Raw genomic sequence first — 25,760 nt, 5'->3', positions numbered from 1 at the left:
CCTGGAAGCCGTTCACCTGGCCGCCATTTATTTCCGCTGTCAACCGTGAAAGGAATAAGGACAATTGCTGCTTTGTACGTGTTGTGGAAGTCCCTCAAACATCGGAATGCCAAACGCCGTCATGTCTGGTTCATAATATTGTTCAGAGGAGCTCCGTGGATTGTATCGAGCTGTATTCACTGTGTCTAGCAAGCCACCGGTCGCTGTTTACTACAGCTGTAGGAACACAAAATAAACTGATTTGGCTGTGATTCAACGGCAATAAACCGACAAAAAGGGACTCCGAAATAACTACGTAATGATGCCGATTTGTACTTGTCTTCTCCGACAAAAAGGGACTCCGAAATAACGACGTAATGATGCCGATTTGTAGGTTACTGGTCTTCTCAATGTAGCTCTGATGGATCGGTGCTAGGCTATGCTAACATCGTAGCAGCTCCACCAGCACTCAATAACGTCACGTAGACGTAAATACGGCAGCGTCTATTCATTGTTTGTACCGTATGGTTTACACACACACACACACACATGCATACACATAGTTTGGTCCGGTCTCTGTTGATATGAGGTATCGTAGAGCTCTGGGTGAACACAGACGGCTACAGGATTTATTTCCTGATTCAACAACGGCAGGAAGCCAGTGATGACAGGGGGAGCAACTCAACGCTGATAGGCTATCGCGCCACAGCGGCACGCGATTATGTCGCTGAAGTTGAAAAATTTCAACTCGCGCATTGGCGATTTTGCGGCGTCCAACGCGTCCACCGCACTGCAACACGTCCAACGCGCCGCGCCATCGCAAAATCGCGGCGCGCCAGTCTCATCGCGTCTGTGCATAGACTTTGTATGTAATCTCGACGCGCGTCAAAAAATCAACGCGACCCGTGTGAACACGGCATAAGATTACCATGAAGTGACCTAAAACAGTTAACAGTTGAAGTCAGTTCATTCAAATTAAGGTTAAATGTTCGACTAATTCCGCTATTATGGTGCAGTGTTTTGTTCTGCAATGATGAAGCATTGAGATTTGCTTTGTCGTCAGCACAACACCTTTAGTATTATTAAAATATTCAGGACACTAGTGTTTCTACAGTATTTTGAAGGAACACTGCGGATATTATCAACAACAGCTTTGCGTGTTTGCGTGTATGGTGACCAATGCAGTAAAACTGCCTGTGCCAAAGCACACTGTATATAATCCATCGGGCTTAATAATAATCATCTTCAACCGCCAGAAAGTTTGCCGCGCTTCTCCTCACACAGCGTTGCCAACACCTGCGCAAAAAATACATCAAAACGTGCGGCTGATCGGAAATTGTGTGCTATGTATTATCTAGACAGATTAGCCCAGCGGTTTTCCCGAAAATCGCGAAAAACTGAGCAAAATTTCTCCATTCACTTGAATGGGGTTTTGCCGTGAAGAGAGTTAAAAATAACACTTAACTTTGGGCTATTGACTCGCGATATATTAACGTAGAACAATGATTTGAAGTTTAAAACGTTGACAAAACGCTGGACTTTATTGAGCCAAATGGGCATTTTGATAGCTAGCACAGTTTTCATGATGTCACAGATTAAGTTTCAGAAACATTTTGGGTCCATTTCACATTTTATAATGGGTGTGTATTACACGGAATGTTCAGCGCTAGAGTGATGACATAACTGACCAAAGAGGTCGTTTGGAGTCGTAGCTGTTTAAACTGACGATTGATATTTAAAAAAACAATGCATGAATAGAGAAGTAATTTTATGCTAGGAGGCATAAACAACAAACCTTAGCCAACATTAGCTTTCTTAAGTGGCTACCATTAGTTAACTTGTCATCTACAATATGACAATTTAGATGCCTCACTTGTTTATTTTGATTTCATTGTCAAACCTGTGATTATCTGTAGTGCAGTGTTGTGACAGTTGGGCAATAAGCTTGACAAAAAGAAGTGCAGAAATGATTCATTTAATTTGCATTCGGAAACATTTCGTGAACATTTAGTAGTAGGAATCCATGATGCGCCTCATGCTCATGAACCTCATGCCGCTCATGCCCATGTCCCTGAAGCTCCTGTACTCTCCGGGCCTCATGTACATCTGCTTGCCTCTGTACTGGGGCTGCTCATACATCAGCCAGTGGCCGTCCATCACGTTGCAGGACTGGCACTCGTTCATGCGGTAACGGTCCATGATGTGGTCACAGTCGTCCATCAGCTCGTGACTCTGACCACCGAAGTTCTCCCTCTCGTAGATCTTCATCCTGAACTGACCTCTGTGCTGTTTTGAAGAAACAAGAGAAAAATATTGATTATTTCAGAGATAAAAAGGTATCACTCAGGGATCAACTTTTAAGGTCTGTTTTAAACCTACCATGGGGATCATACGGCAAGACCTGATGCAGTCCCTCATGCCCATCATGCTCATGTGGTCGGCGTACTCGCCCCTCCTCATGAAGTACTGGCTCCCCATGTAGTTGGGGCGGTCGTAGACCATGAAGCAGCCGCTCTCCACCCTGCAGGAGTGACACCTGTTCAGGTAGGAGGACATGTCGGAGCAGTCGTTCATGCACTCATAGGAGCGACCCTGGAAGTTCTTCTCCTCGTAGAAGGTGATCTGAAAACAAGTGAATTGTAATGTTTAGAAATAAAGCAGTGAGGTGAATATGGTGACAGTCATTTTTGCTGATTACAAAAACATTTTTAAACATTACCTTGCCCCTCATGTTCATGTCGGTGTTGCTCATGGTTGCTGTAGATGTGCTGTTGCTGACCTGCTTGCCTATCTGGTTTAACCCTTTCCTTTTATACCTGACCAAGGTAAAGAATCAGTGACCCCTCCCCCTCAGAACCCCATTACTCAGCAACTTACTATGGAAGCCAACAGAATACAGAGGTTTTGTGCATTTTTCAGGGGCTGGGTGCCTTGTAGTCCATGACAACTGACACTGCATCTGTGATGCGTCACGAGGTCCTGACAAAAAGATTCCACGTGTTGCCACGTTGACCAATAGGAGCACAGAACTGATAACACGGTAAAGAGGGATGATGTTGGTGTTGCTCAGTGGAACTTTGAAAAATAGGTCAGTTATGTTGTCTTTCATTTTTTATAGCTTTTACAATCTCAAGATTATCAAACAACGCTTCTGACGCCATTGTTTGTTCACATTCTTGTTCTCGGAAGTCAGTCCCAAACACATCTTTCCCTTTATTAGTCCCACAGTTGGGAAATTTACAGGATTACAGCAGCATAGTGGATCGCCCAAACAAGAGACAGTAAAAAACAATGTATCAAAACAAGTATTACAAATAAGTAAATCAGTAATAAACAGTAAGGAAAATATACTAAGTAATCAAACTTATTCAAAGATTTAATAAATACAGTAAGTGTGAATTTAAGTATGAATGTGCTTGGATACGTGTTTTGATTTTGAGAATCAGCTAAAAGTGTGAATTTTAGTTTAAACATTATGTTTGCATGATTCTGATATTATTGGAGACGTCAACTATCCCATGAGGCACTGTTTAGTGTTCACAAATTTAAACAAATTTAAATGAATATCATATGTTACATTGTCTTGTTTTATAATAATAATAATAATTAGAAAATTCAGCTGCTACTGCCCGGAGACGTCGCAATATATATACACACCAATATTGCCGGTTGTATCGTTGAGGTTTAATTGAGATATTGCTTCTCTCTTTTCTGCATTTTAGATTTATACTCTTGGATTGAATCTTGTGTTCGTGATGGACAGTCCACAAATGGCTCCCGTCATTTCTGTACTGGAGATATACATCTTTGTTTGAGATACATACCTTTGAAAATTACATTTCTGTATTTGTGATGGAAAGACTTGAACTTAACATTTGTTAACATGAACCTCATTCTGAGCTTAATGTTAAGATACAGTTACTCTGTGGGGCTTTTATTTTGAAGCTAAAATAAAACTAAAATTCACACTTTTAGCTGATTCTCAAAAACAAAACACGTATCCAAGCATATTCATACTTAAATTCACACTTACTGTATTTATTAAATCTTTGAATAAGTTTGATTACTTAGCATATTTTCCTTACTGTTTATTACTGACTTACTTATTTGTAATACTTGTTTTTATACATTGTTTTTCACTGTCTCTTGTTTGGGCGATCCACTATGCTGCTGTAATCCTGTAAATTTCCCAACTGTGGGACTAATAAAGGGAAAGATGTGTTTGGGACTGACTTCCGAGAACAAGAATGTGAACAAACAATGGCGTCAGAAGCGTTGTGTTTGATAATCTTGAGATTGTAAAAGCTATAAAAAATGAAAGACAACATAACTGACCTATTTTTCAAAGTTCCACTGAGCAACACCAACATCATCCCTCTTTACCGTGTTATCAGTTCTGTGCTCCTATTGGTCAACGTGGCAACACGTGGAATCTTTTTGTCAGGACCTCGTGAAGCATCACAGATGCAGTGTCAGTTGTCATGGACTACAAGGCACCCAGCCCCTGAAAAATGCACAAAACCTCTGTATTCTGTTGGCTTCCATAGTAAGTTGCTGAGTAATGGGGTTCTGAGGGGGAGGGGTCACTGATTCTTTACCATGGTCAGGTATAAAAGGAAAGGGTTAAACCAGATAGGCAAGCAGGTCAGCAACAGCACATCTACAGCAACCATGAGCAACACCGACATGAACATGAGGGGCAAGGTAATGTTTTAAAATGTTTTTGTAATAAGCAAAAATGACTGTCACCATATTCACCTCACTGCTTTATTTCTAAACATTACAATTCACTTGTTTTCAGATCACCTTCTACGAGGAGAAGAACTTCCAGGGTCGCTCCTATGAGTGCATGAACGACTGCTCCGACATGTCCTCCTACCTGAACAGGTGTCACTCCTGCAGGGTGGAGAGCGGCTGCTTCATGGTCTACGACCGCCCCAACTACATGGGGAGCCAGTACTTCATGAGGAGGGGCGAGTACGCCGACCACATGAGCATGATGGGCATGAGGGACTGCATCAGGTCTTGCCGTATGATCCCCATGGTAGGTTTAAAACAGACCTTAAAAGTTGATCCTTGAGTGATACCTTTTTATCTCTGAAATAATCAATATTTTTCTCTTGTTTCTACAAAACAGCACAGAGGTCAGTTCAGGATGAAGATCTACGAGAGGGAGAACTTCGGTGGTCAGAGTCACGAGCTGATGGACGACTGTGACCACATCATGGACCGTTACCGCATGAACGAGTGCCAGTCCTGCAACGTGATGGACGGCCACTGGCTGATGTACGAGCAGCCCCAGTACAGAGGCAAGCAGATGTACATGAGGCCCGGAGAGTACAGGAGCTTCAGGGACATGGGCATGAGCGGCATGAGGTTCATGAGCATGAGGCGCATCATGGATTCCTACTACTAAATGTTCACGAAATGTTTCCAAATGCAAATTAAATGAATCATTTCTGCACTTCTTTTTGTCAAGCTTATTGCCCAACTGTCACAACACTGCACTACAGATAATCACAGGTTTGACAATGAAATCAAAATAAACAAGTGAGGCATCTAAATTGTCAAATTGTAGATGACAAGTTAACTAATGGTAGCCACTTAAGAAAGCTAATGTTGGCTAAGGTTTGTTGTTTATGCCCCCTAGCATAAAATTACTTCTCTATTCATGCATTGTTTTTTTAAATATCAGTAGTCAGTTTAAACAGCTACGACTCCAAACGACCTCTTTGGTCAGAAAACGTCCAACCACTGAGCCTACAATTTGTTTTCGGGCACTGCTAGCAGCAAGTACAAGCCTAAGATTACCATGAAGTGACCTAAAACATTTCCGCGATTATGGTGCAGTGTTTTGTTCTGCAATGATGAAGCATTGAGATTCGCTGTGTCGTCAGCTCTGATGTCCGACCTCGACTGGCTCCTTCTCCGTACGAATGTTGGCTGAGGCACATGTGGGTATTAAAGTATTTAGATTCATATCTGCTGTACTAAACTGATGGAAAATACAAGCTTCCCATTTGGAATAATTATAATAGATGGCCATAACAACACCTTTAGTATTATTAAAATATTCAGGACACTAGTGTTTCTCCAGTATTTTGAAGGAACACTGCGGATATTATCAACAACAGCTTTTGCTGCTTTGTCTGTCAAAGCACATTGTAAACTCTGTTTTTAAAGGTGCCATATAAATAAAGTCATTCAGTGTGGCTTTGTAGCACAAAGGCAGTAAACTGCCTGTGCCAAAGCACACTGTATATAATCCATTGGGCTTAATAATAATAATCTTCAACCGGCAGAAAGTTTGCCGCGCTTCTCCTCACACAGCGTTGCCAACACCTGCGCAAAAAATACATCAAAACATGCGGCCTGATCGGAAATAGTGTGCTATGTATTTTCTAGACAGATTAGCCCAGTGGTTTTCCCGAAAATGGCGTGAAGAGAGCTAAAAATAACACTTAACTTTGGGCTATTGACTGGTGATATATTAACGTAGAACAATGATTTGAAGTTTAAAACGTTGACAAAACGCTGGACTTTATTGAGCCAAATGGGCATTTTGATAGCTAGCACAGTTTTCATGATGTCACAGATTAAGTTTCAGAAACATTTTGGGTCCATTTCAGATTTTATAATGGGTGTGTATTACACGGAATGTTCAGCGCTAGAGTGATGACATAACTGTCAGAGTGGAGCAGAGCAGGAAAAGTATTCTGTGATTTTTACGAACAAGTTGCTCCAGCTCCCACAATGTTTACTCTTTATTCACAATTTTTGGCCAAAAAGCTTGGAAATGTTGTGCTGGTCGCATGCAGATGTCATTGGAATCCAACAGACTTACACATTTGGCTCAAAGAGCCGCAGAGCGACATGAACTCCAACAAACTGCTCCATTAGACTCCATGTTAAACCTGACCACTCATCTCTCAAAGAAAGCAGACGGTACCAGTTTTGTATATCGCTGTAGAGCTCACATTTTTAACACCACAAACATAAAAACCACATCACCGCATTCGGCAGAGTCTTATCTCTCTCATGCTACCAATATTTTGTCACTCAGACTCTTGCTTTTTGTTAAAAGGAGGCAGGAGTTTTGTTCAAAATCAGTTTACTTTAACGTTTTTTAATCAGTCTGCCTGTCCAACCAGGTGCGTCCTCACCATGGCAACCAGTTACACACATACACGCACGCTCTCTCTCTCCGTCTGTCTACACACTGACACACAAACACACACGCACACGCATGACTTGGAGATATTCAGTCAAAGGCATTGTTAGACCTCTGTTAATTAAAAACCTCTGTGTGTCAAACATTATGATTATGTCACCTCTCCCCCTCTCTCGCCCACCAAGTCCAACGCTTTCAAAATAAAAGCCCCAGAGAGTAACTATCTTATTCCTTAATGACAAGCCGCAACCCAAAGAGAGTATCATAGGATTTTACTTTCACAAGTTGAACATTGAATGTACTGCTCTGCAATGTCTTTCCTCCTCTTAGCACTCTCTGTCATGGTGCAGCTCACTTGGTCAGAATGCATTTTTATTGGCTGAACTGCATCACGTGATGTGATTCACTACCCATCAGCCTCTGCTGGCTGTTAAGTTTCATTTCACGATAGCCCACTGACCAATCACAGCACACTGCACCTAGCGGGAAAGCTACAGATGAACACTGAGCGGCATGTAAAGCTGACGTCATTATAGGCCGGCTAGCAGGCGCTGACACGTCAAAGAATACGCCCAACATGTCAAACTAAAGATCTGATTGGTTGAACACTATGACAATCAACAATATCGTCCCCATTTACTTTAATCTGCACTGGCTGCAGGTGAGAGTCTGCAGGCCTCTGGCTCTGTTCTTACCTAGAGACAGAGAGGTGAGATCTGATTGGATAGAAGCTCTACTTAAAACAAGCTGCACTGGAAGCAGAGCAACTGAGGAAGACAGTAGCTGTGCAATGAGAAAATAAGATAATGGGAAAAATATTTTTATAAATTACAATACATGTTGTGTATTTAAGAAAAATTATTAAATTATGAAATAGATTTTTGATTTAATTTTTTATATATATAGCTTTGTGATTCTGTTTAGGCCAGCAGAGAAGGCCTTTCAGGCCCTGACGGCCCGCCACTGTGATTATGTTGTGATTAAGTTTGATTACTTAGCATATTTTCCTTACTGTTTATTACTGACTTACTTATTTGTAATACTTGTTTTTATACATTGTTTTTCACTGTCTCTTGTTTGGGCGATCCACTATGCTGCTGTAATCCTGTAAATTTCCAAACTGTGGGACTAATAAAGGGAAAGATGTGTTTGGGACTGACTTCCGAGAACAAGAATGTTAACAAACAATGGCTTCAGAAGCGTTGTGTTTGATAATCTTGAGATTGTAAAAGCTATAAAAAATGAAAGACAACATAACTGACCTATTTTTCAAAGTTCCACTGAGCAACACCAACATCATCCCTCTTTACCGTGTTATCAGTTCTGTGCTCCTATTGGTCAACGTGGCAACACGTGGAATCTTTTTGTCAGGACCTCGTGAAGCATCACAGATGCAGTGTCAGTTGTCATGGACTACAAGGCACCCAGCCCCTGAAAAATGCACAAAACCTCTGTATTCTGTTGGCTTCCATAGTAAGTTGCTGAGTAATGGGGTTCTGAGGGGGAGGGGTCACTGATTCTTTACCTTGGTCAGGTATAAAAGGAAAGGGTTAAACCAGATAGGCAAGCAGGTCAGCAACAGCACATCTACAGCAACCATGAGCAACACCGACATGAACATGAGGGGCAAGGTAATGTTTAAAAATGTTTTTGTAATCAGCAAAAATGACTGTCACCATATTCACCTCACTGCTTTATTTCTAAACATTACAATTCACTTGTTTTCAGATCATCTTCTACGAGGAGAAGAACTTCCAGGGTCGCTCCTATGAGTGCATGAACGACTGCTCCGACATGTCCTCCTACCTGAACAGGTGTCACTCCTGCAGGGTGGAGAGCGGCTGCTTCATGGTCTACGACCGCACCAACTACATGGGGAGCCAGTACTTCATGAGGAGGGGCGAGTACGCCGACCACATGAGCATGATGGGCATGAGGGACTGCATCAGGTCTTGCCGTATGATCCCCATGGTAGGTTTAAAACAGACTTTAAAAGTTGATCCTTGAGTGATACCTTTTTAGCTCTGAAATAATCAATATTTTTCTCTTGTTTCTTCAAAACAGCACAGAGGTCAGTTCAGGATGAAGATCTACGAGAGGGAGAACTTCGGTGGTCAGAGTCACGAGCTGATGGACGACTGCGACAACATGATGGACCGTTACCGCATGAACGAGTGCCAGTCCTGCAACGTGATGGACGGCCACTGGCTGATGTACGAGCAGCCCCAGTACAGAGGCAAGCAGATGTACATGAGGCCCGGAGAGTACAGGAGCTTCAGGGACATGGGCATGAGCGGCATGAGGTTCATGAGCATGAGGCGCATCATGGATTCCTACTACTAAATGTTCACGAAATCAAATGCCATTGAATAAATAATGTCTGGACTCTAACAACTGCCTAACTGCTTCATTGAATTATTACAACAAAAAATATATACGGTGTCATTAAATCTGATATATTTTAACATTTTAGACACCAAGTAGATTTTCACCTGATGTTTTTAATATGATGAGAAATTTAGCTTTTCATTTCATTGTTAAATGGAACAATGAAATCAATATTAGGCTTATACATTTTCAAAGCATTTTCCAACAGTTGTACATTATATGCATTACATAAACACTTTACAGGAATTTTACCATTGAAAAGTAAGGAAAATGTAAAAGTTCTAGTAATGCTGAAGTTCAAAACCAAACTTGAGCTAGAGACCATCTTGTGACGGCATCACACCACAATGCACCTGCCCCGTATCAGCAGATGATTAGAAAGACAAACTTAAAAAAATCACAATCAAAAATACTGGAGGAAATTTGCTTTGTAAGTGAGCATGAGATATTTTATTACGCCTAACAAATATGGGAAATGTCACCCCTTTAGCAGGGACTAGTTGCTGGAGAAGCTGGAGAAGCTTCTATCAACCAGCCTCCCCTCCGTCCTTTTATCAACCAGCCTCTCCTCCGGCCTTTTATCAACCAGCCTCCCCTCCGTCCTTCTCGCAACCAGCCTCCTCTCCGTCCTTCTAGCAACCAGCCTCCCCTCCATCCTTCTTGCAACTAGCCTCCCCTCCGGCCTTCTATCAACCAGCCTCCCCTCCGTCCTTCTAGCAACCAGCCTCCCCTCCATCGTTCTTGCAACCAGCCTCCCCTCCGGCCTTCTATCAACCAGCCTCCCCTCCGGCCTTCTATCAACCAGCATCCCCTCCGTCCTTCTATCAACCAGCCTCCCCTCCGGCCTTCTTGCAACCAGCCTCCCCTCCGTCCTTCTATCAACCAGCCTCCCCTCCGTCCTTCTAGCAACCAGCCTCCCCTCCGTCCTTCTATCAACCAGCCTCCCCTCCGTCCTTCTATCAACCAGCCTCCCCTCCGTCCTTCTAGCAACCAGCCTCCCCTCCGTCCTTCTATCAACCAGCCTCCCCTCCGTCCTTCTCGCAACCAGCCTCCCCTCCGTCCTTCTAGCAACCAGCCTCCCCTCCGTCCTTCTATCAACCAGCCTCCCCTCCGGCCTTCTTGCAACCAGCCTCCCCTCGGTCCTTCTCGCAACCAGCCACCCCTCCGGCCTTCTAGCAACCAGCCTCCCCTCCGTCCTTCTATCAACCAGCCTCCCCTCCGGCCTTCTATCAACCAGCCTACCCTCCGGCCTTCTAGCAACCAGCCTCCCCTCCGTCCTTCTATCAACCAGCCTCTCCTCCGGCCTTCTAGCAACGAGCCACCCCTCCGGCCTTCTATCAACCAGCCTCCCCTCCGTCCTTCTATCAACCAGACTCCCCTCCGTCCTTCTAGCAACCAGCCTCCCCTCCATCCTTCTCGCAACCAGCGTCCCCTCCGTCCTTCTAGCAACCAGCCTCCCCTCCGGCCTTCTAGCAACCAGCCTTCATTGCCAACATCCAGAGCGGTCCTTCCCCTACTACCTGCACTCCCAGCTGTTACAAGCACATTCATTAATTAGCTAAATAACCTGCTAATGGGTGTTGCTGATGAATAAAACATCCGAGTGGCAATTGCGGTCAACCACTGACGTAGCTAATGGTAGCCACTTGAGCTAGCTAATGTTTGTTGTTAATGTCACATAGTAACAATTTTATGTCATGAAATAACACTTAACGTTGTTATGCTTGTTGGTTTTACTCACGACTCCCAAGAACCACTTTGGTAAAACACATCCAATCACTGAGCTAAAAATTCTGTTTCGTACACCGTTAACAGCAAGATTACATTACCTTTATCTACAATTTAGGTCAGTCCACTTCAATTTTGGTTAATTGTTAGATGGATTCAGCAATTATGATGCAGTGTTCTGTCGCTCTGCGCTTCTGTTGGTCAACGACACGGAATGCGTTGTAGAACTGGTCGAACTCCCAGAGACAGTGCAAAGTAATTCTGACATGGCCGTCTTTTTTGTCGGAACATTATAAGTTTGCATCGGTTGTTGTTAACTATTATACACTTCACGGGGTAAAAATATCAGCTGTTGTGTCGAACGCTGATTTCTGTGTAACCCGGTCAAAAGGGTGACATTTCTAAAGTCTTCGAGGGGCCAGTCATGTGATTATGCAACACAGTAACACAGGCCTGTACGCTGCTCTATACCATGTTGCTGGGTCAGGGGTTTAAACAATAGGGGGCCACTGAATCTGTAGGGTTTGGTCGGCTATAAAAGCAAGGGTTAAACCAAACAGGACAGCAGTGCAGCAGTAGCAACAGCAGCAGCTCATCTACAACTATGACCACCACTGACATGAGCATGGGCAAGGTAAGCACCTGGATCATTTCAGACATTAATCACAAATATTGCACTTTAAACAGAAGACTTATGTCCAATTATGTCCATGCATTTACTGACAACCCAAATTATAAACTAATCCCTTGTTTTCAGATCACCTTCTACGAGGAGAAGAACTTCCAGGGTCGCTCCTATGAGTGCATGAGCGACTGCTCCGACATGACCTCCTACCTGAACAGGTGTCACTCCTGCAGGGTGGAGAGCGGCTGCTTCATGGTCTACGACCGCACCAACTACATGGGGAGCCAGTACTTCATGAGGAGGGGCGAGTACGCCGACTACATGAGCATGATGGGCATGAGTGGTGGCATCAAGTCTTGCCGTATGATCCCCATGGTAGGTTTAAAACAGCATCCGTCATGATTCTACTTCGGGTTACAACCCCCACAAAACTTGATGTTAATATATATATATTTTTAAATCTCTCCAAAACAGCACAGAGGTCAGTTCAGGATGAAGATCTACGAGAGGGAGAACTTCGGTGGTCAGAGTCACGAGCTGATGGACGACTGCGACAACATGATGGACCGTTACCGCATGAACGAGTGCCAGTCCTGCAACGTGATGGACGGCCACTGGCTGATGTACGAGCAGCCCCAGTACAGAGGCAAGCAGATGTACATGAGGCCCGGAGAGTACAGGAGCTTCAGGGACATGGGCATGAGCGGCATGAGGTTCATGAGCATGAAGCGCATCACTGACATGTGCTAGACATTTTCATTTTGAAATAAAATATGAAAGATAAAACAAAAAATTGAGCTTGTTTTTCTTCCTGTTTTACTAATGAGAATCCAAATATAAAGAGGTATTCAAACCAAGCATGTTCACAACTTAACAGAAAATAACGTATCACTCTAACAGACATGAAAAGAAATTTAAATACAAAAATAAATGTTGATTTCACAGACACAACACATTGTAAAACCATACTTCATCAGATAAACATTGAAGAATAAAGAAATATATATTTCATTCTGCATACATATATTCTGCGACAGAAACAACAAACATTTGTTTAGAAAATCACAATTAAGCAAATCAGAATAAGATTTCAGAAGCATCTGAAATATTTTTAGTCTGAGTAACATGTTATGAAGCTGTACAAACGGTGTATTATGTATATTCTTTCTATATATGAGATACAACATTTGTGAGATTCTGGGAGATCCTATCCACTTTGTTTTGTAGGTATTCATGAAGTTTTCAGCCCTGGAACAGTTTGAGTGAGGCTCTTATTCAATATTCCCTATATTTATTATTCATCATCATTATTGTATTATTTTATTTTCATTCATTTAACCTGGTCAAAGTCTCATTGTGAGTGAAATCTCTTTTGAAGACAGACTCGGCCAAGACGACACCATAAAATACAATAAAAACAACAGTTTACATGATATAAAGAGTATGAACAACAGCCAGTTAAGAGTCTCTCACGATAATCAAGTACAAACAATACATTTCAATGTACAGTATAGTTCACTATTTACTCTGTGTCTGTCTTGGTAGTGATGTATAAATATGACAACACATATTGCACTCAAATTACGCCACCATGTAATATACAAAGTACATTGTATGTAAATGATGCATGCATTGCACAAAGGTCAACTACTGTAATTATGTAAGCAGCTGACAACAACAAGCATTAGTTAGTTGTGTACAAATAATTCCAATTATAAAACGAGCAGATAACATGATTATAAAACAAATAATGATGGTAAATCAGTGATTACCTGCATCCTTCATAGAGATCATGCACACATTTCAAAATAGCTTCAGCACCTTTTGTGTGAGCACTTGAGATCATCGACGTTTCAGGTTACATTACTGTTTGAAAAAGTGTTTTGTGTCAGTCCAGCATAAACAATTGTAGAAACAGAATAAATCCACACTATACCTTAAAGATGATTCAGACTTTCAACCCCCCCGGGTATGTTACTTGTAAATAAAATAAAAGAAGAGTTCAATCATTCTAATCGTCAAAGTAATCACACATTTAACCGACAGATACAGAAGCCGTTTGATCTAGATTGATAAAGCCTGTGAGAGGATGCATAATAACCCGTTCCCATCAGCATTCACGAACAGAGGGTCCAACATCGCATGCTGCTGACTCATGACTTCTACACAATGGTGCCATTGAGTGTTTGGATGCCACGTTAGGTATAAAAAAGGCTTCAATCCGGGATAGGATTGCTATAGCATCACTCAATGTAACAGCCACCATGCACGACAGGGTGAGTGTTTCGTGGATATTCTACTACAACTATTGCTCTTGTAAAGTTTTTGCTTTGCTGTATTTATATGTTGTACATTACTGTGCAAAGAAAGGCATCCTTCTTTTGGCGCTGCTACCTCACTAAGATAATTATTCCATAACGATAGCTGTTTACATCAGGCTTGATATCGGTGCCCGTCTGTCCCAATGTGTGATACTCAACTTGGGGTGGCTGCTCTGTTGGATTCTAGATCATCTTCTACGAGGACAAGAACTTCCAGGGTCGCTCCTATGAGACCAGCAGCGACTGCGCTGACATGGCCTCCCACCTGAGCAGGTGTCACTCCTGCAAGGTGGAGAGCGGCTGCTTCATGGTCTACGACCGCACCAACTACATGGGTCAGCAGTACTTCCTGAAGAGGGGCGAGTACTCCGACTACCAGCGCATGATGGGTTTCGGTGACTGCATCAGGTCCTGTCGTAACATCCCCATGGTACGACGATCAGGGAATTCTGCATCCCTCAAATTACTTCTAATTGGAAGTTTCCTTCAAAATGACTCATCGCTATGTATTTACTTTTAACAGCACAAAGGGTCCTACAAAGTGAGGATTTACGAGAGGGAGAACTTCGGCGGTCAGATGAATGAGCTGAACGACGACTGCGACAACATCCAGGACCGTTACCGCATGTCCGACTGCCAGTCCTGCAACGTGATGGACGGCCACTGGCTGATGTACGAGCAGCCCCAGTACAGAGGCAAGCAGATGTACATGAGGCCCGGAGAGTACAAGAGCTTCAAGGAGATGGGATACGATGGAATGAGATTCAGCTCCATTCGACGCATCACTGACTCCTGTTAACTTTACAAATTGATGTGTTAAACAAAACTCAAAAATTAAAGAATGTCCATACATAACGCGGTTTATGTCATCTTCATTGTTGGTACTTTATAAATTAGATTTTTGTGTGTGTTGCATCATTTGAATGCAACGGTTGAAAATAAAAAGATATCTATAGTTCATTGATTGCCTCTGATATCCTCCATATCCATCATTTACAACCTCATATCACCAAAAGAAGTTCTTGCACATTCATAATTATCATTCACAATGTATAATGGTTTATCAGAAGACATAAAGGAAAATGCATCTATTCCTATTCTGTACATTGAAGTTATTGTATAGGTACCAAGAAATGCATTTAAAAAAAATAATGATTCAGTAAAAAAAAAAGATTCGTTTGCAGTAGTACTAGTAAAAAAAAGTTATTTCTGATTCTGTAGTTCAAGATTTAAGAATAAATTAAAAATATTTTAAATAGTAGCTTTGAGTATAATAGGTAAGTTTAGAGAAGTTAGGTCATTTTTCACATAAAAAATCAAATACTGTGTGCTGATACTAATATTAATAGTATTTGGTTGATTCAGATGTTAAAGGCACAATCTATGTGCAGCACATATTCTCCAGAAAAGTACGTCGCTATAAACGTGGTTAACTTTGTGAATTTAAACAAAACCACCGTATGGAGAACACGTCACATCACTAACGTCACTTCAAGATAGCTCAAACAACACTTTGGGACACGAACACCTGTCTCCTGAGTGAAAGTCCTGTGTTTGTTTGACCCACGTGCCCTGGGTGGTGTTTCACTTTTTTGGTCTTTGTACTATGTCATCACGCAGCAGTTTCTGAAAGCATCAAATACTGACGCGGGTGGGTTTACATGGTAGTTGCTTGAAAGCCTGCCGTGTCTCATACAGACGCTAAAAAAGATGTCTTGTGCGTCGGTATCAGACGCTGAGGGTCTTGTGTTCGATGCCCTAGGATTGAGACTGGGTCCTCAGTCTGTTTCTCTCTCTCTCACAATCATCGTCTGCTCTTCTGGTTTTGCCCTCACTGCATTGCATTGCACCCACTGCTGATTTACAGACTACAGATTGTGTTGTTATTGTCTCAATTCCAAATAGTAAGTGACTATAAATCGTGTGGGCTCTCCTTCTTTGTTCAGCTCTCTGAGCCTGGGCTGTGATGATAACAATGAGTCACAAATGCTACTTTGTTGCATTCACACCTGTGTTTTTTAAAATATCAGATATCTAATATGTCCAAGATGCATAAAGTGTGTGAGTGAAACTCAGCCTGTATTACTCCAGACTCATCAGGTTATGATATGTATGTATTCTTTTTATTTTAATAACAGAGAGACAATAGGGATGTGTGTTTTTTGCATATTGCTACATAAGTGAGAGGACATCTTGCACCTGTGACCAACAGGTACATGTGGTTACCAACATTTGTCAATGCAAGACTGTTGTGTGTTCTCAATTATCAATTGGTTTTACAAACTTCATCTATTTCATTTGAAGTAAAGCAGACTCAAGTGGTTATTTAAACAAACTTTAGAGTTGTTTTTTTGTAAAGGGATGAACCCCCAAATTCATTTGTATGCATCATTTGAAGTTGTGATAAAATTATTAGTTTTATTATTATTACTATTATAACAAAAGAATGTGATCAATTGTATGCCATGTTTGAAAAGACAACGGCATGTTTGTTTTAATGTATTAAATTTCCACTATTTATGAGAATGAAACATATACATACACCTGTACATTATTTGAAGTTTGTGTTTAAAAATAAATAAAAGACTGTTAGAAAAAGGTCAGCTGGTTTTGTTCGCTCCAGTATTCAAAAAATGGCATTCATTATCATCCATCACTCATGGGATTCAAATAGAATACATCATGAGGTACTATTATTCTAATCATGAAGTGGTAGATTGGGTAGAACAAATAAAATGAACAGTAAACATATTCCAAAATAAACTAATTCTAAATAAACTAAATAAATAGTACATGTTTGATAAGCGGTGGACATAAGATTCTCCCACTTTCTATAACTTAAATATTGTACGTAAACACGTAAATGATCATCCTAATATAAAAAACAAAACATCAACAGCTATTCACGACAAGATACTTTCATTTTGAAATATTATGAAAACAACAACATATTTCCTGGTGGATCATAGTGACTGTTATAAGGTTTCATCTCAGAAATCAAATAAATATGTCATGTGGCTCTCATGTTCTGTTTTTTCGATATAAAAGCCAACATTCATAAGTATTAATTCATTCAGCATGTCTGTTTGTTTTTTACAGTTTATTCTGCTCCAGGAACTTGTGCATTTGTTCACTGCTAACAATACAGTTTTTTGGGGGAGGAAAAGAATCCTCTGGTGTATTTTATATTACCCATGAAAAACATTAGACCAGAGGCGACATATTTAATGAGCCCTTCAAAGAAAAGTACAGCATGTTTTTTGGAAAACACGTCCTCTGTTCAGCAACGCAGACAATGCAATGCGGGGGGGCCTCCTCTCACAAATGCAACCACCGCAAATCACGATCAAGGGCACTTTGAATTGAACTGTACACGGGGGCCTCTGCACCGTGTTGCTCTGTCAGGAATTTGAACAATGGGGTCATGTATCGTTTGGCCGCGAGGTCAGGTATAAAAGCAACGGGGGACATCGAGAAAAGTGTGCAGTACCTTAGAGCCAAAACAGTAGTAACTGTAGCCATGACCATGGGCAAGGTGTGTACAGCTTTTAGTCTGATTAAGGTTGACGATGTATTAAAAAGAAAGTACTTTATACAATCTGTACACTGTCATCATTGTGGTTTCTTGTTTGTTCTAGATCATCTTCTACGAGGACAGGAACTTCCAGGGTCGTTCCTATGAGACCAGCAGCGACTGCGCTGACATGTCCTCCTACCTGAACAGGTGTCACTCCTGCAAGGTGGAGAGCGGCTGCTTCATGGTCTACGACCGCACCAACTACATGGGGAACCAGTACTTTGTCAGGAGGGGAGAGTACTCCGACTACCAGCGCATGGGCATGAGTGACTGTATCAGGTCTTGCCGCATGATCCCCATGGTACTGTAACTCATTTCCTGTTTATTTGATATTACACATGAGATTACATTGAACCGAATTACGTCTTTTGAAGGAGGATTTCAGTGACTCATTTTCACTTCAATTTACAGCACAGAGGTCAGTTCAGGATGAAGATCTACGAGAGGGAGAACTTCGGTGGTCAGAGTCACGAGCTGATGGACGACTGTGACAACATGATGGACCGTTACCGCATGAACGAGTGCCAGTCCTGCAACGTGATGGACGGCCACTGGCTGATGTACGAGCAGCCCCAGTACAGAGGCAAGCAGATGTACATGAGGCCCGGAGAGTACAAGAGCTTCAGGGACATGGGCATGAGCGGCATGAAGTTCATGAGCATGAAGCGCATCATGGATTCCTGTTATTAGAGCACTAATGTACAGAAGCAAGATTTTAAATAAAATCCAGTGATTCTCTTTTAAATGAATTCCCTCCGTTACTTTTTATTGAGTGATAAAGTGATAAAGTACAACCTAAACTCATGGTAAAGAAAAAAAACGATACACCAAAAGAATATATATTTTAGTTTTTAGGTTTTATGGACTCTACATTGACCACCATCAGATGGCAACACGTATGAGTTGGTTCCTCTTGAACACTGCCCCTATTTTTAGGCCTCTGCTCGAAAATTGCATACCCATACTAAAGAGAGTGTATTTCTGCAACTACAAGGTCTATTTTAATATTTTTTTGATTGTATAATACAGGTAACACTTGTGAGATGTGCTGATATCTGTAAAATTGTGTGTATGTTACTGGTTAATAACAAATACACATGGGCAAAGCTCAAATTTAAAAAGTTTCAGGTTCGCCTGAAAAAAAGCACTTGTGTCTAAAATATTACTTGAAATAAAGCCTAAAAATTTCAATGACATAGCCACAGTCATAGCACAACCGGTTTTACAGTCTCTAAAACTGATTTGACTTCGATTGAGTGAAGCAGGCCAGCATAAACCAAGCAAAGGCATGCTAAATTATCATTTTTGGAAGCATTTGGTTGCATTGCTGTATTCAAATTTTATGCAGTATATAACTAAATATTAACTATATATTCACTTGTCTTATCACTAAGAGTGTTCAATAATCCCAATAAAGCAGTTTGACACCATTTGGAATAATTTTGAGCAGTTATGAATGTCATATCTGTCAATCATAAAAATATATGAATCATAATTTGTGTCTGTATGACTGTAAAATGGGCTCTGCCTGCTCGATTTTCACAAGAAAACACATTTTTCGATGCGGGATAGTCCAACGGGAGCCACGCTGGTGTGTTTGACAATCTCCTTGTCTTTTTACTGACTAAAAATCGGAAAATGCTGGGCGAACCCCCTTCCCAACATGGATTGGTCCAGCTCACAGTTTCGCCTGCCATTTCCTCATTCAGTCAGCCAGCGCGTTGATACCAGACACAGACACGGACCACAAGATGGGGCACACAGCTGCACCAAAATCCGCTGGAATAGATCAGTTTTTCGTCCATAAAATCATCAAAACGTAAGTTTTTTTACCCAATATTTTTTGTCGTGACCTATGGCTGATATTGGCACGTATCCCCATAACTTTTGAACGGTTTGAAAGAGTCATTTCGAAAACGATGCGCGAAGTATGTATTGTATACATACCTTTTGCAAAAGTGAATAAAAGTAAATGAACCTGTTTTCCTACATTTGATTCTCAAAGCATATCATTTTCTTGCCAATAACATTTTGTTCACCTATCACACTATTTATTATCTTATAAGATTGATCGCACACATTACTGTACTTATAATACGGTATAACTGTGAAGTAGTCGTAGTTAAGTCGTACGGAAAACATTTCAGCTTTAAGTTGCTTTTTTTCACAAAGAAATAATGAACTGGTTATGAGGCCGGTCACACTGTTGACAAGTAAAGACATATACATCTTTTGTCGTTTTTAATCTGTTCCAGCTTTTCAAAAAGGCTGACGTTCAAAACAATTGATTCACATTACTGTTTGTGTTGAGAAAGTACAAGAGCGACGCTCGCCCATTACAGACACATTGTGACACACAATGGGGAAAGTTACGCCATTTTTGTTTTGCCAGTAGTCTTTTTGTCATTCGCCAGAGTTTAATTTATAGAACAATAACCATTTTGTGGGAGTCACAAGAGTTTAGTTAACAAATAGCCCCTTTTGTAGTGGTTTTATAACAGATAATAAACTAAACTAACACGATATGTAAATGTAGAAGAGTCCAGCAGTAACTGGATGACCTTTGAGTGCAGCAAATGTATAAATATTTTAATTACTAGTAAAACATCATAGAGGTTATAAACATACTATTATATAAGATGTTTGTACCACAGTCTTTCCCAATCGTTTTCTTTTACCATACTCAAACAGACTGCACCATTGTTTCTATTTATGACAGAATATACATAATACATCTATTTATTACTTGTTTTAACACTTCATCCATCCTGAGCTGTATGTCATGATAGCTTATATCAACCCAGCTGCCAGGAAAAAAATGTCATTGTGCGTTTCTTCAAACCACGGATACGTTGAATGACAGCAAGCAATGTAGAATGTCCGGTGACAGTTATCGAAAGTTACGTGGTATGACGACTGATAAGTGAGAAAATCTATGCGCTGAATGGATCCAACAAACACAGGGCTTTCACCCAGGAGACCTCTGTTCGTGTCCTTTGTGAAACAAAGTCAAACCTAACTTGCTTATTGGGTAATGTAGTTAAGATTGTTACATATTGCCACGTAAGAACATCTGTTAAACGCAGTTATTTATACATGCCAGTTATGTTTATACGTTACGTTGTTACATTTTTACATTGCTATTTAAACACTAACTTCTTTGATCTTTTTTTGTAACCTAACTTAGTAGTTTGGTTGCATAAACCTAACCAGTCATTTTACACGGATACAAAGCAGATATGAAATGTTTTTGGTTCAGAAATGTCAACATCCAATGCCATTTTCGTGTTGCTTATATATGGACGCTATCATTAATATGAAATAAACCAACTTGCTGTAAACCAATAAAACTCATGTTTCGGGGTAGATTTGTATGTGGAACTCGTACTTTATGTCACACTTTGATAGACATCTGTTGGCTGACAATAGCTAACATGGCTGATGATCCAGTGAAAAACAGCAGCTAGTAGCAGTAACACTGAGCCACACTACACAAAGTTACCTCTACAGGTAGTGAGAAGTGAGCTGTGTATATTCCAAACTGTCGATTAGCAGCGTGGGTTAAAAGCACAGCAGCTCACTCACAACGTTAGCACGAATGAAATTCTTGTTGTTTGTCAGCTACACTCATTCTTAATTATTCACAAAGTCAGCATCAAAATCGTACTGTTTCCTCAAAATATACCTGTTCCTAAATATGCTGAAGCAAATACAGAATGTATCAGTTATTAACCATATAAAGTAAACAGCTAATAACACGCAGCGGTGCTTCGGCACCTCTTGCTAGATGCTAAGAGCTGATTTTCTTGTCTGAGCTAACAGAGGTTTCTTTTCTGAGATGAGAACATTACAAAATATGGATGGACAGAAATGCTGGAGTGGGTGATGTATTTTCGAAACCAAGTGTGGTTTTTTTTGTTGAAATTATTTCCATCCCGACAACAATCAACAAATGAAATCCTCTCTTCTGCTTGAAAAAGGCTTAGCATCACTGGGCTGGGTTTCTACGTACTCTTAGTTTCTCCAGTGTTACCGACCCGAGCTTTAATGTCTGTAACTCACGACTTTGAGCAGCAGATATAAAAAGGTAGCCATGCTAGTGACATACAAAGTTGTGTATTTAGCCAAAATGTTAGTGAAGTGTTGATATCTTTGAACAAAAAATGAATTCCTCTAATTCTTTACGCCCATTATTGTATTTCATTTTAGATTTCTTTTATTGTATTTATGTTTTTAAATGTTTTGTTTCCTCTTAAGTTTGATATTGTCTTGTAAATATTTTACTATTTTATTAGACTTTTTGAAGAGAAAATATATTTTTTTATGCAAGCAATCTTGTTACTATCAATGCTCTGTGTAGAATTGTGGTGATGGGATTGGATAAGTTATTTCAACAGCTCAGGACAAACCACAAAAAGGAAGTACGCTTGCTTGACAACACAGCTACATTATGAATTACACATTTTATTTACTGAAGTCAAATACAGAAGTCTAGCACATGTCAGTGATGCGCTTCATGCTCATGAACCTCATGCCGCTCATGCCCATGTCCCTGAAGCTCCTGTACTCTCCGGGCCTCATGTACATCTGCTTGCCTCTGTACTGGGGCTGCTCGTACATCAGCCAGTGGCCGTCCATCACGTTGCAGGACTGGCACTCGTTCATGCGGTAACGGTCCATGATGTGGTCACAGTCCTCCATCAGCTCGTGACTCTGGCCACCGAAGTTCTCCCTCTCGTAGATCTTCATCCTGAACTGGCCTCTGTGCTGTAATACAATACAGTAAAGATGTAAGTATGGCCACACATTTTAGTACTAAAAACGAAGTTTAAATGTATCAAATATGAAAGGGATGTATAGATGAGGTCTCGTACGTTGGGGATCATCCTGCAGGATCTGATGGAGTCGAACATCATTCCCATGCTCATCATGCGCTGCATATCTTGGTACTCGCCCCTCCTCATGAAGAACTGGCTCCCCATGTAGTTGGGACGCTCGTAGACCATGAAGCAGCCGCTCTCCACCCTGCAGGACTGGCACCTGCTCAGGTAGGAGGACATGTCGGAGCAGTCGCTCAGGCAGTCATAGGAGCGACCCTGGAAGTTCTTCTCCTCGTAGAAGGTGATCTGAAATGGAGAACAGAGGGAAGATTGTGTGTGAGATAGTGTTCGTATCAGCGTGTGGCTTAAATTTGTATGTATATTCCTGTGTAAACACAGGTTTTTTCGTGTCAAAACACAAGCAAACATCCCATTACCTTGCCCATGATGGTGGTTTAGGTTGTTCCTGGTGGATGGTTCAACTTGCTCTGCCAGCTCCATGACTCCAGGGCCTTTTTATACTAAACCCCAGGGGACATGATGTGTTGTTATTCAAATGTGCAAAGCTGATGAATTAGCACTATGACTTTTGCTGAACGGGGTCTATAAATGTGTAACAATGGTTCTCCATCCATACATTTCTGGCAGCCGTCATCTCCATTGTCCACTGTAAGCATGAGCTTTGTGTGGGTTCCATTCTCAGTCAGAAGGTTCTCCTCATATGGTCAGATCACCACTGATGGAAAGAATGGACAGTGGGCCACATCTGTGACAAACCTACGAGAAACCCAGAACCTGTACACATATTCAGAATAAAGAATTTAACATACTGACATTGTAACTTTGCACAAAGTTGACTGATAACAAATCCTGTGTGGTAAATTAACAGAATGCTGCTTCTTACTTAAATTGATTTTATTTAAAAGGCAATTAAGCAACATGAGATCTGCATGTATTGTGGTATGTACAAACTGCACTTATCCAAACGAATGCACATTACTTAGAAAAATAGATAAAAACAGCACTGAATGAAAATAATACTCATCACAGTATACTATTGTTTGAGAGTAGCATTGAATTCTTATTGCTAATTGTTAAAAAGGCAAGAAGATACATTTATGTGAATACCTTAAATAGATGTGAATGTACAGAATATTGTCTTCTTTCATGCACATTTTTCAATTTGTGCATAAAATGCCTGAAATTAACATTTAAAATAAAGTTTAAATATTGCAGAAAAGTTTTCACTGTTTGGCTGAAGTGGAGAAGTTGGTGAATCAATAAAAACAACCTGGAAACACACTAAATCATGACATGTGTGACATGTGTGACATAAACTGAAGAAACAGAAACATCAGCTGATATGAAGTGATGAGGCAACGTTTTTGTGAGTGGCAAGCCAGTGAGGGATCACGCACCAACATCTTTAGTTCGGAGAAAAAACATAAACCAGCAGGTGGATTGAAGTGGATGGCAACAACGTTTTCTGCAAGACTGCAGTGTGCAGGGAATTGGTCATTTCAAATAGGGAATGATTTGTAGGCCAACCTGGAAGTTAGCATCGGACTGGTTCCCTCCACAGAAACGTAAATGGGATTGTTCCATTGTATTTTGGATTATTGCAGAAGATAAGTGCCGTTGCAAACAAACGTTTCTTCCACTGACATGTTTTGCTCAGCAAGATAATCTTCACAAATGAAAACCTCTTTTAGGATTTTTGAATCGTGAATGCAATCGCTAGAGGTACAATGCTAACGCTAGGCTATAAACAAACTCCAGCAGCACTAAGCTGAAGGAGGACTAGTGTTCTCGTGAAGACGTTTAGCCGTCTCATTTACACGCTTGTTAGAAAACGTCTGTTTTAAGCAACATCAGCTTCAAAATTCATTACTGACGTAATTTATGAAGTAGACCAAAACTTCAAATTCCCTTAAACTTGTGTTTACCACAGATCTTATGTCAGGCATCTAACCAGAAACCTATTGACTTACAAGACAAATGATTTACAATTATCAATAGTTTTTGATTCCCAATAAAGTATGAGGTACTGCAATGTATGCTAATTACGTAAGGATTTAGAATAGCATATAATATTATGATACGATTTATAATTAATATTCTACGGAGTACAGCAGTGAACATAAGTGAGTTTTTAAAAATGTCTCAGAAAAAAAGATTGAACAGGTGTTGTCCACTTTGACAGGTAGTTTATTTGCTTTGGACCGGCTGCAGTACAGTTATGACAGCTCACTCCTCTTGCTGTAGTTGAGGAGTAAACACAATTAAAAAAGAGTGCCCACAGTAATCACAGAGTACGTACAGCATCTGCAAACTACACAGTTAAAAGTGTCGGCAGCCCTCTTATCGTCTTCATGAAGCTCTGTTACACTTTGACAAATCAATGACAACACATTCACAAGGGAGATTAAAAATGCAACATCTTTAATCAACAAAGTGTTTGATATTTACAGCAAGGTTTCGCTCAATGGCTAAAATTCGTTGACCCTCCTGAAGGAGCCGAGGATGGCGCAGGTGGCGCACCAGTCGCGGTACCTCCTGTACTCCCCAGGTCTCAGGAAGTACTGTCTGCCTCGGTAGTTGGGGTACTCGTAGAAGATCCAGAAGCCGTTCATAACATTACTGGAGTAGACATGGCGGTGATGGAAACGGTCGGACACACAGGGACAGTCGTCCATGAACTCCATCATGTGACCGCTGAAGTCGGGCTTCTCGTAGATGCGCAATCTGTAGGAGCCTCGATACTGTGGGACCAAAGCAAAGTCTTATGACAAATCGAGCTCAACAAGTGTGAACACAAAGGTTCAGACGGCAAGAACTCTTTGTCAAGCTAACCTGACTTTTTAAATGATCCCAGACTTTAAAGCACAAAAAAGCAATGCTTCTTACCTGTGGAATCATCCTGCACGAGCGGATACAGCTACTGAAGCCCATCCACCTCTGGTAGTCGGGGTACTCTCCCCTCCTCATGAAGTACTGGTGGCCCATGAAGTTGGGTCGCTCGTAGATCATGAAGCAGCCGCTCTCCACCCTGATGGAGTTGCAGCGGTTGAAGTAGGAGTGAAGGTCCGTGCAGTCGTTGCCGCACTCATAGCTCCGACCCTGGAAGTTCTTGTCCTCGTAAAAGATAATC

At 41.1% G+C, this 25,760-nt stretch overlaps 5 protein-coding genes across 6 annotated transcripts; 3 read left to right on the top strand and 2 right to left on the bottom strand.

Moving 5' to 3' along the window:
* Positions 1-1,986: 1,986 nt before the first annotated feature.
* Positions 1,987-25,639, bottom strand: LOC306783378 (gamma-crystallin M2-like; the record flags this gene model as incomplete). 2 transcript variants are annotated; one of them, XM_079276999.1, is made up of 3 exons in its annotated part: positions 1,987-2,265; positions 2,359-2,601; positions 25,517-25,639. In XM_079276999.1, the coding sequence occupies 3 exons, from the start codon at positions 25,637-25,639 to the stop codon at positions 1,987-1,989; spliced, it is 645 nt and encodes a 214-aa protein (XP_079133125.1). The 2 variants fall into 2 exon arrangements, with proteins under 2 accessions (XP_079133125.1, XP_079133126.1); XM_079277000.1 differs by lacking the exon at positions 25,517-25,639 and adding an exon at positions 2,699-2,731.
* On the top strand, positions 4,651-5,395 carry LOC306783381 (gamma-crystallin M2-like; the record flags this gene model as incomplete). The annotated part of the gene is made up of 3 exons (XM_079277003.1): positions 4,651-4,683; positions 4,781-5,023; positions 5,117-5,395. The coding sequence occupies 3 exons, from the start codon at positions 4,651-4,653 to the stop codon at positions 5,393-5,395; spliced, it is 555 nt and encodes a 184-aa protein (XP_079133129.1).
* LOC306783043 (uncharacterized protein) lies at positions 8,749-15,011 on the top strand (the record flags this gene model as incomplete). The annotated part of the gene is made up of 6 exons (XM_079276576.1): positions 8,749-8,781; positions 12,024-12,266; positions 12,366-12,634; positions 14,006-14,063; positions 14,400-14,642; positions 14,736-15,011. 6 exons carry the CDS (start codon positions 8,749-8,751, stop codon positions 15,009-15,011), a joined length of 1,122 nt encoding a protein of 373 aa, XP_079132702.1.
* Positions 17,733-18,479, top strand: LOC306783385 (gamma-crystallin M3-like; the record flags this gene model as incomplete). The annotated part of the gene is made up of 3 exons (XM_079277008.1): positions 17,733-17,747; positions 17,851-18,090; positions 18,201-18,479. The coding sequence occupies 3 exons, from the start codon at positions 17,733-17,735 to the stop codon at positions 18,477-18,479; spliced, it is 534 nt and encodes a 177-aa protein (XP_079133134.1).
* LOC306783042 (gamma-crystallin M1-like) lies at positions 22,281-23,110 on the bottom strand (the record flags this gene model as incomplete). The annotated part of the gene is made up of 2 exons (XM_079276575.1): positions 22,281-22,556; positions 22,664-23,110. The coding sequence occupies 2 exons, from the start codon at positions 23,108-23,110 to the stop codon at positions 22,281-22,283; spliced, it is 723 nt and encodes a 240-aa protein (XP_079132701.1).
* Positions 25,640-25,760: the final 121 nt, after the last annotated feature.

This window comes from Melanostigma gelatinosum, assembly GCF_949748355.1.
Source record: "Melanostigma gelatinosum genome assembly, chromosome: 10".
NCBI lineage: Eukaryota > Metazoa > Chordata > Actinopteri > Perciformes > Zoarcidae > Melanostigma > Melanostigma gelatinosum.
Note: the sequence above shows the minus strand (reverse complement) of the source record. Positions and strands in the feature narration are given on the sequence as shown.